The 14,232-nt window shown below is 39.7% G+C and overlaps 2 protein-coding genes across 3 annotated transcripts in view; one reads left to right on the top strand and one right to left on the bottom strand.

The window, feature by feature from the left end:
• Positions 1 to 186: 186 nt before the first annotated feature.
• On the top strand, positions 187 to 3,949 carry ABITRAM (actin binding transcription modulator). The gene is made up of 6 exons (XM_082285375.1): positions 187 to 277; positions 354 to 405; positions 2,690 to 2,819; positions 3,526 to 3,602; positions 3,674 to 3,743; positions 3,813 to 3,949. The coding sequence occupies exons 1-6, from the start codon at positions 214 to 216 to the stop codon at positions 3,939 to 3,941; spliced, it is 522 nt and encodes a 173-aa protein (XP_082141501.1). The 5' UTR covers positions 187 to 213; the 3' UTR covers positions 3,942 to 3,949.
• Positions 3,752 to 14,232, bottom strand: part of CTNNAL1 (catenin alpha like 1) — a 58,246-nt gene continuing 47,765 nt past the window's right edge. For both annotated transcript variants that reach the window (XM_082285354.1, XM_082285355.1), the window contains 8 exons: positions 12,191 to 12,228; positions 8,928 to 8,978; positions 8,674 to 8,828; positions 7,842 to 7,890; positions 6,958 to 7,014; positions 6,717 to 6,836; positions 5,457 to 5,540; positions 3,752 to 5,361 (listed from right to left, as the gene is read on the bottom strand). In XM_082285354.1, the coding sequence (XP_082141480.1) occupies positions 5,200 to 5,361; positions 5,457 to 5,540; positions 6,717 to 6,836; positions 6,958 to 7,014; positions 7,842 to 7,890; positions 8,674 to 8,828; positions 8,928 to 8,978; positions 12,191 to 12,228 (716 nt within the window). In that variant the 3' untranslated portion in view covers positions 3,752 to 5,199. The remainder of the gene's footprint in view (positions 5,362 to 5,456; positions 5,541 to 6,716; positions 6,837 to 6,957; positions 7,015 to 7,841; positions 7,891 to 8,673; positions 8,829 to 8,927; positions 8,979 to 12,190; positions 12,229 to 14,232) is intronic.

Below are 14,232 nucleotides of genomic sequence, written 5' to 3'. Positions count from 1 at the left end.
GTTTTTTCTCAGTGAGGGAGCGTTTTCCTCGCTGCGGAAGATGTTACAGCTTTCGTTTACCTTCTCGAGGGAGAGTAAAAAAAAAAAAGGTAACACTTTATTTCCGTGGGGTTTCCCGTGCCGAGGCGGGGCGAGGGCCGGGCTGGGGCCGCCCCTGCAGAGCCGCCCTGCCGCCGTCATCGCTCCGCGCCGGCGGGCCGGGCCGGGCCGGGCATGGCTGAGGGGGCGGCGGGGCCGGGCGGCGCCGAGCGGTACTTCACACGCTGGTACAAGCCAGGTACCGCGGGGGGCCGGGGCCGGGCCGCGCCGGAACGGCGGCGGGGCCATGACTCCTCTTTGTGCCTTTCTTATAGACGTGAAGGGGCGGCCGTGCGAGGACTTCTGCGTGCTGCAGCACTCCAACAGGCGAGTGGCCGGCGGGGATCGGGGTCCGCCGCTGCCTGCTGGGCGCCGGCGCTCGGGAAGCCTCGGGCTGCCTTCGGCCAGGGCCCCGGCCCTCGCCCTGCACCCGGAGGGAGCGGCGGTGGCTGCAGCGGCCGGGACATGGACAGGGCTGGCCTGGGACACAGCGCCAGGGGAGCCTGCGTTGTCCGGGAAGGTGGGAGGATGGGAGAGCGACAGATGGGCCTCCCCATCCTTTAATTATTGCTCCAATGAGAAACAGCGGGCCTTGGACTCTCACTCCCGACACCCTCCCTCACCCCCCGTACTGCTCAGCAGTGTCCGTAGTGCTGCCCTCGCTCCCTGCACCCTCGCCTGCTGGAAGGGCCACGTGCAGCCTCCTAGGGCTGTTCATGGAAAAACTGGATGTGGCGCTCAGTGCCATGCTCTAGTTGACACGGTGGTGTTCGGACATAGGCTGGACTCGATCTCAGAGGTCTTTTCCAACCTATTTGATTCTGTGATCATCAGTAGCAGAAGAGCAACGTTCCAAAAGGCTTTTCCCTAGTAACATTTTGAAGGAGTCTGTTTAACTTGATTTCTAACTCCTTCAGTTTGAACGAACATTCAGCTTTTTCTCGATAAAACGTAATTGCTTTTCCTTGCATATTTCAGCACTCAAGAATGATGAAGGCAAGATAGGAAAATGTCTTGCTTCTGCTTGGATGTATCCAGTTATTTGGAGTAAATCAACCTGTAGCCGATGTGGAGTCTCATTCCATACCTTACCTCCCCCTCTGGCAGCCTGTTAGGGCATTTGGGAGCCTTTCTGGGGTGTTTGGTCCCAGAGAGAAGAACAGAGCCTAATTACTGTCCGCACAAAAACTGGCAGGGCCAGTGGTTCATGTGTTGAGGGAAGGTGAGGCAGCATTTGTGTTCCCAGTGAGTTGCCTGCTCTAAGAATTCAGCGTAAAAAGAAGGGTGTGCTTGGCACAGGGCAGAAGCATCACCTTGCTGCAGCCTTGGGAGCTGGAGCTCCTCTGTGGCTGTCCCCTGCAGTTCTTCCTCACTCTTTCAAAAGGGAAACCAGAGTACCTGCAAATAACAGGTGTGACAGTAACAGCAAGAAAGGACACCCTTGCATTTGTACTGAATACTAAATATGAGGTTACTAATCTCAGGTGTCTGGTAGAAACAATAGTTTAAATGCTGTTGATTTGTTCAGTTGTCTATGAAGACTGTTTTGCACCTTTGAATTCTGAAATACCAGGACCCTTGGATTCCACAGCACCTTAGCCAGATGTTCTATGAAGTATTTTGCCATTGTTATGTATGGGGCTGTGGCTCGGTTTGCTGTTTCTAGGCAGTGTAAAGTTGTTTCTTGACTTTTTGTTTTGCCAGGTCTCAGCTCCATTAGATGACAGCTCAAACAGATAATCTGTCATCTTGCCCTAAGAAGGAGGCTGGGGTGAAGGGAGGTAGCTTTGCTGCTAGGACATGCTGGATGCATTCACCAGGATCCAGCTCCCTCTTGTGGGAGCTGCGCAGCCAGAACTCCCCAGAAGGAGTGTGGGGAGATGGATACAGCATCCACAGGAGGAGATTTGGTTCCATACCCTGTTTTTTAGTGCAGTCACTGTTCTGTTAGTTTTGGTTCTTGCTCTAGGTTTTATACTCTCAAACAAAATAGATTCCTTTCTCTTCACTTACTTGCAAGTTCATGCTTGTGAACTTAGGCATAGTTCTAGGCCAGGCAGGCCTAGTCTCTTCAGCTGGGCTTGTCTCAAACTGTCCAGTTCCATGGCAAAAAATAACCCTCCTTTAGAAAAAAATTAAATGCAAGCAGCAAGTTAACTAAGGCCCAGATGACTGAAGGATTCATCAGCTGTAACTGTTCACCACAAAAGGCCTTTAGCTGTTGAGAAACACTGCTTTGTGTTACATTTTGTGACAAGTGCTCTGTGCTTTACTTGTTTGTCCTAAGATGAGTACCTACTTCAGTTACTGGCTGAAATGAACCAACCATGCTCCCATGGGGTATAACAAGAGATAGAACAACACTGGCTCATTAAAAATCAGTGGTTCTGTTTCAGTAAGAAGTGTAGGGCTTTTAACAATCCAGTCTGGTATCTCAAAATGAAGTATTTTCTATGGCAGCGGCTTTTGGTCAGAAAGCCATTTCCATTCAGTTTGGTACAGCAGGTGTCAAATAAGATGGGTAGAGAAGGTTGTGGAACTTGCTTAGAGCACAAAGGAATGTGGCTTCTTAAAAGTACAGTGGAATAACTGACTTTTTTTTCTTTTGCAGAATCTGTGTCATCACCTTGGCAGAAGCCCACCCTCTTCTTCAAAGTGGGAAAACAATTAAAAACATTAATTACCAAATCAGTGCAAACTGTAGCAGACTTCAGAATAAGGTTTCTGGGAAGTCAAAAAGGGTATGGCTTTTTGCTTTGTTTTTATTTTAATCTCTCACTGGGCCTGAGATCTTTCTTTCCTTTCTTGGATAGAAACCCAGCAGGTTACTTTTGTATTTTTTAAACCAGCCCCTCTTCAGCTGAAGAATTTAGACTTCCTCAAGAGGTGCCTGTCTCCCTGTCCCAGCTAGGGTCTTGCAGTGCTCCTACAGCACTGGTGGTTTCCAGTGTTGCTCAAACCCACTCACTTCCAGTAATTTTTTTGGTAGTGTACAGAGGGACATAAACATCCCTGAAATGATAAAAATTTGTTTCCAAGAAGCTGCAAAGGATTTGGAGACTACTGTTTTTTTCAAGCAGATCCAGACAGCAGATGGGCCAGTTCAGTGTGGTGGGTTTTTGAAAGTGCCGTTTAACTTGCTTACACCGAAATCAATGGTGCTGTTCCTCTCCTCTCGCCCCTGATTTTAGTCTCATCAAAATTCGAGTCTGCTAGTCTGCAGTAAACTTAATTATGACTAAATCTGTAAGCTTGTAGCAAGCTTCTGTTTGATTTGTGCACATAACTAAGTTGGCATCTCCCCTTCTGTAGGGAAGCACAGCTCTGGAACTTGCACTGACCTGTAACTATCACACTTCCTTCCTTTTGGACATTACTGACAGTAATACTTTCACAAACCCTGTGTAATTAAAACTACATACACATTTATTTATTTTCCAAATGCAGGGAGCTCAGTTTTTAACAGAACTTGCCCCTCTGTGCAGGATATCTTCATCAGATGGAGAGGAATACACCATTTACAGGTAAGGTTTTTCCATTTTTCTTCTTACCTTGACATACCACACACATCTACTGAATCTAAACACTTTTGCAGTTGCATACGAGGGCGGCTGATCGAAGTGAATGAGAACATTCTTAGTAATCCTGCTCTTCTGCAAGAAAAAGTAAGACATTTTCTTGTTCTTTTATTTTCCAGCTTTTATTTCACTGCTAACTTCAGTCTTGCTTTTTAGCCATCAACTGAGGGGTACATTGCAGTGGTTCTACCCAAATTTGAAGAAAGCAAGAGTATAACTCAGGGACTTCTGACGCAGAAGGAGTACGAGGAAGTTTTGTTGCAACGCCGCAGTTCTGCTTCATGAAATCAATTCTACGCTCCCTGTCTGTATTTAATACTAAATAAGTGACTTTTATTGTACACTGTGAGTTTTGTAGTATTGAAAAGACCCAGTGCCAGTTTTTAAAAGTGGAACTAAACTGCTTGATTCATAAAAGAATAAACCAGTTCAAATAGTTTGTATATTAAAATTTCTGTAAAAACTTGATGTAAAATTTTTCTTTTTCTCTGAATTCTAGCTCTACAGGTTTTTAAATAAGCTCAAAATGACATGTTGGAGATTATTTATGTTCCACAATCAGCTTTGCTTCTGCTTAATGCTAGCATAGTATATATAGAAAAATCATAGCATTTGGCTATCATGTAATTTAGCTTAACTAATACAATATGGAGTTTGACACAGGTGAATGGAAAATAAAACTGCAGCAAAAGCCTCTGTACAAAGAGCAGATAAACTTGAAAATATGTATTTCACACCAAGTTGTATTTTCATGGTATCCTGAAGTCAAATAATGCCCTTTGTACAGAATTTTGTAATAATCAGTATCTACGTTCTTCAATTTTAAATGGCATAGTATCAAGTCTGCATAATACTTCAGTGGTTCTACAGGCAACTCAAATTCTGCTCAGTAAGTTTTAATAAAAAAGAAAGCAACAACTGCCATCTACAAATAGGCTAAAAGAAAAGGGTTTGAGTCAAGACTATTAATCACTTAGAAATACACTTTTGTAGAGATGAATCATGTCATCAAGATTAAAATTCAGGGGTGCAGCTATTTAAAGAGGTTTTTTTTTTCCTAGGACTACTTCATTGCAGGCATAACTTGTAACTAAGGTAACAATTCAGTGCTTCAGGCCACAGCCTTTCAGACTATATTCCTGATTCCACTTTATCAAATATATAGACCGAAATAGGCCAGAGATGAGTTTACAGACTTCAACAGTAGTGTTACATATAGCGTATGCAGCACAGGGGTCTTTACATAAAATGTCTATTAGCAGCATCTTTGGGTTGACACATCCATTAAGACATTCATAAGCATTAATTACAAAATGGGTATCAATAGTGAGCATAGGAAAGGCATTCACATTATAAAAATACAGAACATTTAGACTAGCTGGTGTTTTAATGGCTAAGTCACGGGACATCTATTAGATGTGACAAAAGGTCAACAGTTTTTTATCAAATTAACCTGGCTTGACTTTCCACAAATGAAAGCAATATTGAAACTTCAGCAAGTGTTATTTTCAAATGGGAATTCCTGCATTTCTCAGTGCTATGATTACTTGCTCTCTAAAAACGTCATGTTTGTTACATGATTTTCTAAAGACTTGACGCCAAATGTGTCCACTCTTCTTTCTGGAGTACGTGCATTTGTACCAGTTCGTAATCTGTCTTCTTTCCATGGTGGAGCAGGCTTAAGACAACCATTTCCTGCTTTATTCTGTGTATATATATAAGAAAGATGTCTTAAAAAAACCCAACCCAACCAAGCAAACACCCAAACTTTAAAACAGTCCGGATAAACCAAGTACTCACCTTTCTCAGTAATTTGCAGCAAAGTGGAAGAAGTTGGCATAGCAGAGTCATCACATTCCTTGTTTTCAGAATGCATGCATCAACCTAAACAAGACATTTAATAGTGGAGTAACAACCACTCAATTCTTGTGTTAGACAGTTGTTTTTGGCATGAGATGGTGATCTGCTTCGAGCTGGGTTAACTAATACTTGTCCTTCTGAAATATCTCCTAATCAGATGGGTTTGCCTACATTTTTTTCTTAGTTTCTCTGTATAGTACATGTAAAACAAGAGCATCCCTTCTGTTAAGGACAACTTGAGCTATGATGCAGACACATCCCAAGAGAATGAACTACTAGTACTACTATATTAAATAGTAATAGAAGTCTCTTGGAAAGGAGTTCTTACCATCTAAGTATGAATCATCCCAATTCCTCATGGTTTTCCTTTTGTTTTATGTCTAGCCAGTCTGATTTAGAAAGCCATGCATCATCTAAGCCTTAGTTCAATGTTACACTAAAAGTTATCTTAAATCTTAACACTCAGCCCAGGTAACAAGCCTGAGTCCTCAAACATTAATTTGAGAAGCTGTAATTGCTATGTACTGATACATTACTGTATAAACAGAGTGGAGTTCCCATTTAATTTAGAGAGGGTGAAATAAACCATGCAGTAGCCCCAAGGGGCTCAGTTTCACTTGCATGCTTTAGCCGGTTTCAGACCCTGCTGTAAAACTGAAACACCTTTTCCACAGCCAACTGGAAACAAACATCCAGGTGCACGGAAATGGTCTTGCTCACACTGATCACTGCTGGCTCAGGGATACTGATCCCCTCTGATCATTGCACATCTACTTCTTGTGTTAACAGTGTGGAAACTTCCATGGCAGCTGTCTATGTAGTTATTTGTAGCAAATACGAGTATCAGAAAAAAATCTGGGCAGTCCAGGGTAGATGCTACCTACTGAGAGGCAAATGTGTTTCAGTAGTGGAGTCGGGGGTTTGGAATTTGTTACATTTATGTTAAGCATCAGTAACAATAATAACAGTAATTATTACAGTGGTGGAAATACGTATTACCTCCCATTAAAATTCTGATCCCTGAAGTCCATGTTGAGGTATACCTAATTACAGTTCCCGTTTATCCGAATGGAATTCTAGTGGATTACAATACTACTGCAAACTAGCCCCATATTTTAACTGGAGCATAAATTAGTATATTACTTTATTTCAAAACAAGTTAGGTGTTACTTTGAGAAATATAAATAATTTTTACCTTACCTTTGTAAATGTAGCACTTTTACCCTGAGCAGAAGCTTTAGCTGTTATCTGGAGCTGCTTGCACATAGAGATGAGTTTTTCAGCCTCCAACAGAAGCAAAGGCTTGTCATCACTGTGCACCTGAAACGTGGTTCAGGAAGACAACACAACTCTGTGTTAAAGACTTCAGCATTAGGTTAAGGGCAAAGACAGCACAACCAACTGTTAAGCAGTATATCACTGGAGTAATAAGATACATCACCTGATCAGAAAGAGCATGAAGAGCTGAAGCAAGCTTTGTGCCCTCTGTGGCAAAAATCTGAAAGGAGGAGAAATCATGTAACAAAATGAACCACAACAGAAGATGAGGCTTTTCCCCTCCTGTTTTAGTAGTGTACTTTTAAGTAAAAAGGTAGCAGGAAATACTTGTAATAATTGTATAATTATAAAAATTATATAAATCTATAATTCACAAGTCAGCAGTTTGAAGTGACTCCTGAAATAACAAGCTTCACTACAAACTGCCATCCCGCAGATAAGCAGAGTTTAAAGGCTTTTCCTTTACATATAAAAAAACCCCCAACTTCCAATTATTTTTTTTTTCACTGTGGCAGCTCACAAATGTTTTGTGGGTGGCTGACACCTGCCCTGCTTGTTTATTGGCCTTTCAAAGGTAACCAGTCTCCTGTTACACACAGGCATGCATCCTGGAAATAGCATCCCACATTCCTTCACTTGGGCCCTTGTCTTCTGTTTGCATTGTGCAAATTTTTATATCTTCTTTCTTTCTCATGAAAATCCTGCTGCTCAGACTAGGATTTAGTATCTGTTAACACTACCAGGGACCAAGTCAAGTGACACAACAAACACTACAAATGTGTTGAAGTCCACCGTATTTGCCATAATGCCAGTTTGCTATCCCTCCTCCTAGCCGGAATCTATCCATGTAATGAATTCTGTCTGAAGCTACGACTGGAACACTGTGAAGTTCACTTTCAGAGTATGTACCAGAGTTAGGCTCCTCAAAATCTACAGCTGCCAGTCAATTCATGGTACACTGTACTTATGTGTAAGGAATCAGACACTGAAGTTCCAATTTGGCTTCACTCGGAGTGTCTACGTCCTGTTTTGTTAAATATACATTACCTCTGCCTGATGAAATAAATCTTGAGTAGTTTTCAGAAGTCCTTCTCCTCTGTGGGAAATAACAAAAGCAGAAGATATGCCATTTATAGACTGCAGATTATTTTGCCTGCTACTTACAAAAATTATAGTCTCACCACTGAACATTTTATAGTTCACACCACTGAACTGTAAACATCAGTCTTTTAGAAGATGCTAGACACAATAACTACCTACAGGAACTGCATTTAAAAATATTGCACAAACACCTCAGTAGCTACAGCATTCTTGGGGAATTAACAATGGTTCAGTTCTCACAAGCTGAACAAGAATAGAAATCCACGTCTCTGGCATACTGAGTATTACTGGACTAGCAGGTAACAAAAAAATCTCAACTCTGGTAAAAAAAACCCAAGCAAACCTAAATTCTTCAAGTAAGAAAGCTGACATTGCACAGGTAAGTTTCAGAACAACACTTTTCAGTGTAGCAAAGATCAGTAACTCTCATCTACAGTTACATCTCACCTACAGGTACATACTTGTGCTTTAATTCCTTTAATTTTCAAAGTATTTATGAACATACTTCTTAAAATGTTTTCTGTACCCAAGAGATATTTAAATAGATGCCCTCCAACAAAACAAGTGTTAAGCCCTTTAAAAATAAAGGGGGTTTAAAATTAGGGGGTTTTTAAACAGCTTAGAATTTTACAAAAATTTATAAAGCCTAAGGACAGAATCAAGTTCCTTTCTCAATGGGTTCCAACTATTATGTTCTTTAAATGAAAATTTGTTTTTTCTAACAAACACTGTTAATGCTCTTTTTCCCACCAAAATTTGCCGTGTGCACTGTAATTACCTGGTAAATAAATACATGGAGTAGGCCATACTTGACATGCCTTGCCCATGTTGCACAATCTCATTCTCCTGATCTTCCCATTTCTCAGTCTCAGAATCCACATCAGATGTTAGCAGATGCAATTCTAATCCAAGTTTTGCAATTTTCGCCTGTTCCTGTAAATGGTAACCATATTTATGGCACTTAAAAACACATTCTTCTGATAAGATAAAAAAATGAAAGGAGTTTTTTTTACTAAAATGACGGTATCTTACCTCAGTATCTAGTTTGACTGGCTTTAATGCTTTCAGATTTGAATTATGCTTCTGTTTCAAACAAAAAATAATATTTTTAAATAATAGGAATTGATAATCATTTTACTAGTAAATCTTAAAGAGGTAGCTCTATATTCAGAGAAAGACTTTGCAGGAGAGTTCCAGAGGTTCAAATGAACTTCTCAGCAGAAACTGAGAACCTCTTCTGATCTGTCTGTCCTGAAATGGCAGGTGCAGATGCCCCAAAATTTCAAAGACAAGTTCTCTTCCACAGTTCTCAGGCTCCACTTCCTAATGCAGTACAGTCTCTTCCCTTTACCCTGTAAATCCTCAGTAACAGTCAGGACTAAACAGTCTTAACCAAGTAGTCTTGCACTGATTTTTCTATCACTGATGATACTGATATAAGAAGGACGCTGAGTTGGCTAACAGCAAGCTGATGTGGGCTACAACCCATACAAATGCTGCTGTGAGGAGGCAGCCCATGATGCTGTGTCACTTTGTAGAGGCAGCTGTAAACAAATATTGACACTTTGAACTTTTCACAGGTTTCCTTCTTTTATTTAAATCATGAACTATCCAAGATACCAGTCTGGCTGCAAGCCAAATATTGGCTCACATGAAACAATAATTAGTGGTACTGATGTGAGTGGAATACCTGGTAAGGCAGTACTTGCCAACTGCATGACACACTTATGCAGTAATACTTCACTTATTTCACATTAATTTGCCATTCTTGGCTTTAATTTTGTGCACTGGTGCTGTCACTGTGCAAAGACAGCAAAATCACCAGATGTGGGAGGCACAGTCCACGTTCACAAACCACTGGAATGGCAAGTACAAAGTTGGTGTCGTAACTTGGAGAGGTGTGAGGCACAGGAGGAAGCTGAATGATCTCAGTGCCTGACTGAGAGCCTTGTCTGAGACTCTGAAAAAAGCTGCTGCTATTCATTAGTGGAAGTACTTGGGCAAATTAGGCTCAGTAATGCCTGCAGCGGAAAAAATAAACAAGAAGCAACACTGTTCATTGTGAACAGCATCAGCAATGAGATTCAGGTACCATCTCCATCTCTCACTTCAAGAGTGAGCAAAAAGTACTGATACTGAAGTTCCTAGTGCAATTCGGTGCTCAGTCTAGCTTTCATGCAATTTCTCTTTTCCCATCCCAAAATGTTTAAATATTCTGAATCTTATGAATGTCTACCCAGATTAGACACTGTAATTCTGCCTATGTATTAGAAATGCTGATCTCATATTGAAAGATTTAGCACAAAGGGTAAGAACTGATACTCCTAATTGTGATTTATATTGCATATTAGAGATGCAATTTAAGAAATGCTGTTTTTAAGATAGTGTCTTAAAAGAAGAAAGGAAGACAAAACCAAACTAGATTTGCTTGTAAACACAAACTTTGGTCTAGAAGGTATGGCAATTATTTAAGCTGCAGAGTGAAGGGTATTCAAGAAAACCAGCACTGGTTACAACAAATAAGTTTTTAGATTCACAAATAACTAAAGAAAGCTCCAAATGTTTTTGCAGTTTTCTCCACTCTAGTGTTCACTTGCATTATTTCAATAGTACTACTGTTAAAAGTCAGATCAGTAGACAGGTTATTCTGCTTTAAAAACATGCTTTGACACTAAATACTACAGAGAAAAAATATACCCATGCATTAAGCACACACATGAATCATCACTGCTGTTCTGGTCCTCATCTACAGCATGGTTTAGGGTGCCACTCATTACCAGCAAACAGCACAGTGGCAATTAAGCAGATTAACAAAATATGTAATCTAATTAGATCGGCAGGAACAGTGTGGCCTCTGTGCAGGGACAGCGTGGGCGTCAGCCAGGCACAGCAGATCTGTGGTGACAGTAGGGGGAGGAAAGGCTTTGCTGAGAGGAACAGCACCGGGAAGAGAGGCAGTTCCAAAGCTCAGAGAATCAGTTAGGCAAAGAAATTACTCTGTGAAGAAACTCTGGTGTCCTGTGGATGCAATCTACATTTCCCATCTACTTTCAAACTGTGTATTTGTAACTCTTCACAATGGTAAGTATCTTGCAAAACTCAAAAAGAAGGCAGCAACCTTTCAAACAATAACAAAACAGAACTGTTTAAATGCTGGGCACAATGTTTTATTGAAGTTATTTTAAAAAACATACAAATCCATAAGTGGGAGGGACTCTGACTTCAAACATATAATCTCTAAATTATAAAGTCCAGAATCTATGTGCCTTAGTCAAACTGGTAAGGGACAGAAACCCTATCAAAAGTTTCAAATATTTAGTTTCGTAACTGTAAAATTCACCCATTCTCATGTAGCCTAACATATTCAATTTAAATCTGTAGACTGGATTTATAAAGCTTTTTTATAAAGATTGCATTTATAAAGCTTTTCTCTTTTCATTTAGGGTAAGAAGTTGTATTGTGTTTGAAGCTGTAGAATAGCACAACAGAAGAGATGGAGACAAGATACCATTTCAAATCCAAATTCCTCAACAGTACAGATTAAGGAAAGAAAGCAAGGAGAGAAAGAAACAAGCTAGAACTTACTGTAGTGCTTGAGATAATTTCTTCGCTTTTTCCTACCCATGAAAAGATTCAGTTCATAGAAAGTGAATTAAATGACTGATCACATGACACTAACAAGGTTTAGGAGGCTTCCTAACACACAGACACTCTCAGAAACAGTGTAATATCAATTATAATCAGCTAAGGATATTAAATACCTCACACCTAAAAACTGGGTATTTAGTGTAACTTTTTTCTCTACATTAAACACACTTAAGATCAAAGAAGGAAACAAGAATCCATTATTTAAAGAGCCTTCAACAGGCTCAAACATGACCCTTTGTTCAAATAGGTTAACTCAGTCTACAATGTTAAGTCTTAGTAATATGATTTATTTTTTCTTTTAGTTTTCAGTATATTGCAGCATATTCCTACTGTTTTAATAGCAACAATGCAGTTTTTTATTATATGGCATGACAGTAGAGTACACGGTAAAAAATTAATGAACAGGAGTTAAAGTTTATGTACAATCTAAGTGATTAAAGCACATTACATAACTAGTTACCTTAGTCTTCAGTCTGTTTATTATTCATTTAATAAACTGACAAACTTAGATATTTTACTGTCAGCCAACCAGTCAGGATGCATGTTACCAAGATATTGCCATGTTCCCATCAAGTTGTGACAGGGAAAGAAGTCAAACAGAGAACAGCAGATACAAAATAAACACAACAAACCCAAAAGCAACTTACCCCTGGTCTGGGCAGTGATAGGTAGACACGCTTCTCTCCTATGAAGAACACACAGGTTTATACCAAAATTTGTATGCAGATTTTAATCAGTGGGATCAAATGCCTTCACTTAAATTGCAGTACTATAAAAGCAAATTACTTACCTGCCATTCCTCCTCTCTGAATACTGCGGAAGATCTGTCTCCTGTTCAGAGACAGGCCAAGAGCCCTGTACTGCTCAGATTTTAGCTCCCAGCAAGTGGCAATTAAGAAACCTTCTATGAACAATTTCTTTCAGTAATATTTGTAGTCCCCTGCATGTATTTCACAAGGAAGTAAAGCAACTCTCTCCAATGACTCACTAGCTACATGCACTCATTTTGCCTCAAAATAACATAAAATTGCAGCTCCACGTATGGCTTTTCTTGGCATGGGTTGGATGGTCTGAAATTTGGAATTAGACAGCACCACTAGTGAGAAATACCTAGGCAGGTTTTCCTAAGTAATGCAAGTAAAACTCTCATGTTGTACTGTACTATACCTATCCCATGTGTGCTGTATTTTATCAAGAAGAAAGTTCTACAGCATTTTACACACTTATTGAATTGTTTGTTGTATTGCCAGGAGCCCACAATATTCCAAGTATGAGCAAAACAAATTAAGAAAGAAAAAATCCTTTTTGGGTGTTACCTAAAAGTTGATAAGACAACTTTATTTTCAAGAAGAAACAATGCCTGGGCTAACAGCCTAGGATTACAGCTTCAATTACCAGAAGACATAATGGTCTATGAAGACTTGCATTTATTACAATAGATTCAGGAGAGGAAAGTCTGATAAACCAAATTAAAACAAGTAAAGACCTTAAGAGCTAGTAAGAAATTGGTATTACCAAAAAACCCCAGAAACAATCAAAAAAACCCCACCCTACCAACCAAACCCCAAGGACTACTACAATGGATGTCAGTACAGATTTGCATAGAGATGTTTACATACATCACAACGAAGGACAAGCAAAAAACCCCTCTACAATTGCTAATTCCTCCTCTTTTATCTGCTCCTAGAGAAATTCCATTCTGAGTCCTCAGAAGACAGTTCTTTTGTGCATTCAGGATTTTTTGAAAGCATGCCCTTTATGATTTTCCTGTCACATCAGGAGATAATCTCTGTGTCTAGGCAACTGACTCCTAAAATTTTAGGATGCCAACCAGTGTCCTTCAACCCTCTTGAAAAGTACAAAAAATGTGACCTTCCTTTCTAAGATCACCTCTTCCTTCTCCTACCCAGTTTTGCAAAAGATGAATTAGCTAACAGGGCACAAGCTGACTATTTTTTTCAGAATGCAGAGTAACTATTTTTTTTCAGAATGCAGAGTTATTCGGATATTAATTGTCCAAACATGTATCCAAGCAAGATTTCTCCCTAAAGACTGATACAAATTATGAAAAGTCATTTACAACATCCTCTGCATCAAAACATCAGCTAAAGGGCATGTAAGAAAACATGTAAGACATACCAAGAACAAAAGCTAGCTTGCAATTTTAAAAGGCTGCAGATTAAAGGATCTCCTTGGAGCTACATAAAAACTTGTTGTGCCTTGTTAAAAAGTTCAAACACAAAAAGCTTTGACATAACAAATGGAATACAAGCATTTACTGCAATGACACAGTACTTGCACACACAAGGCAGGCATTCAGAATTATGGAAACCAAATGCAAAGTGGTGGTAAACAGAAGTAAGAAAAAAAGTTTCCTTTGCTCTTATAGTAATTCCCATTATTTGGCTTTACAAGGTTTAGTTGCTCACCATACTCAGAAAGAAGAAAGATCTAACTATTACTTTTTGGAACATTTAAAAAAACCCTGAAGACCACAAAATACACACACAAAAACCACACTTCAGTGGACCCACAGATACCAGACCTTTTAAAAGAGCAGATCAACTCATGTCAAAGATAATCCTACTTAATCAGAAAATACTTAATTTCATCAGTGTAATCACAGAACTTTTATTTGATTCCATTAATAGAATATACATATATAATTTTTTAGGTATTTGATTTCCTT

The sequence above is a fragment of the Coloeus monedula genome (genome assembly GCF_965178545.1).
Source record: "Coloeus monedula genome assembly, chromosome: 1".
NCBI lineage: Eukaryota > Metazoa > Chordata > Aves > Passeriformes > Corvidae > Coloeus > Coloeus monedula.
Note: the sequence above shows the minus strand (reverse complement) of the source record. Positions and strands in the feature narration are given on the sequence as shown.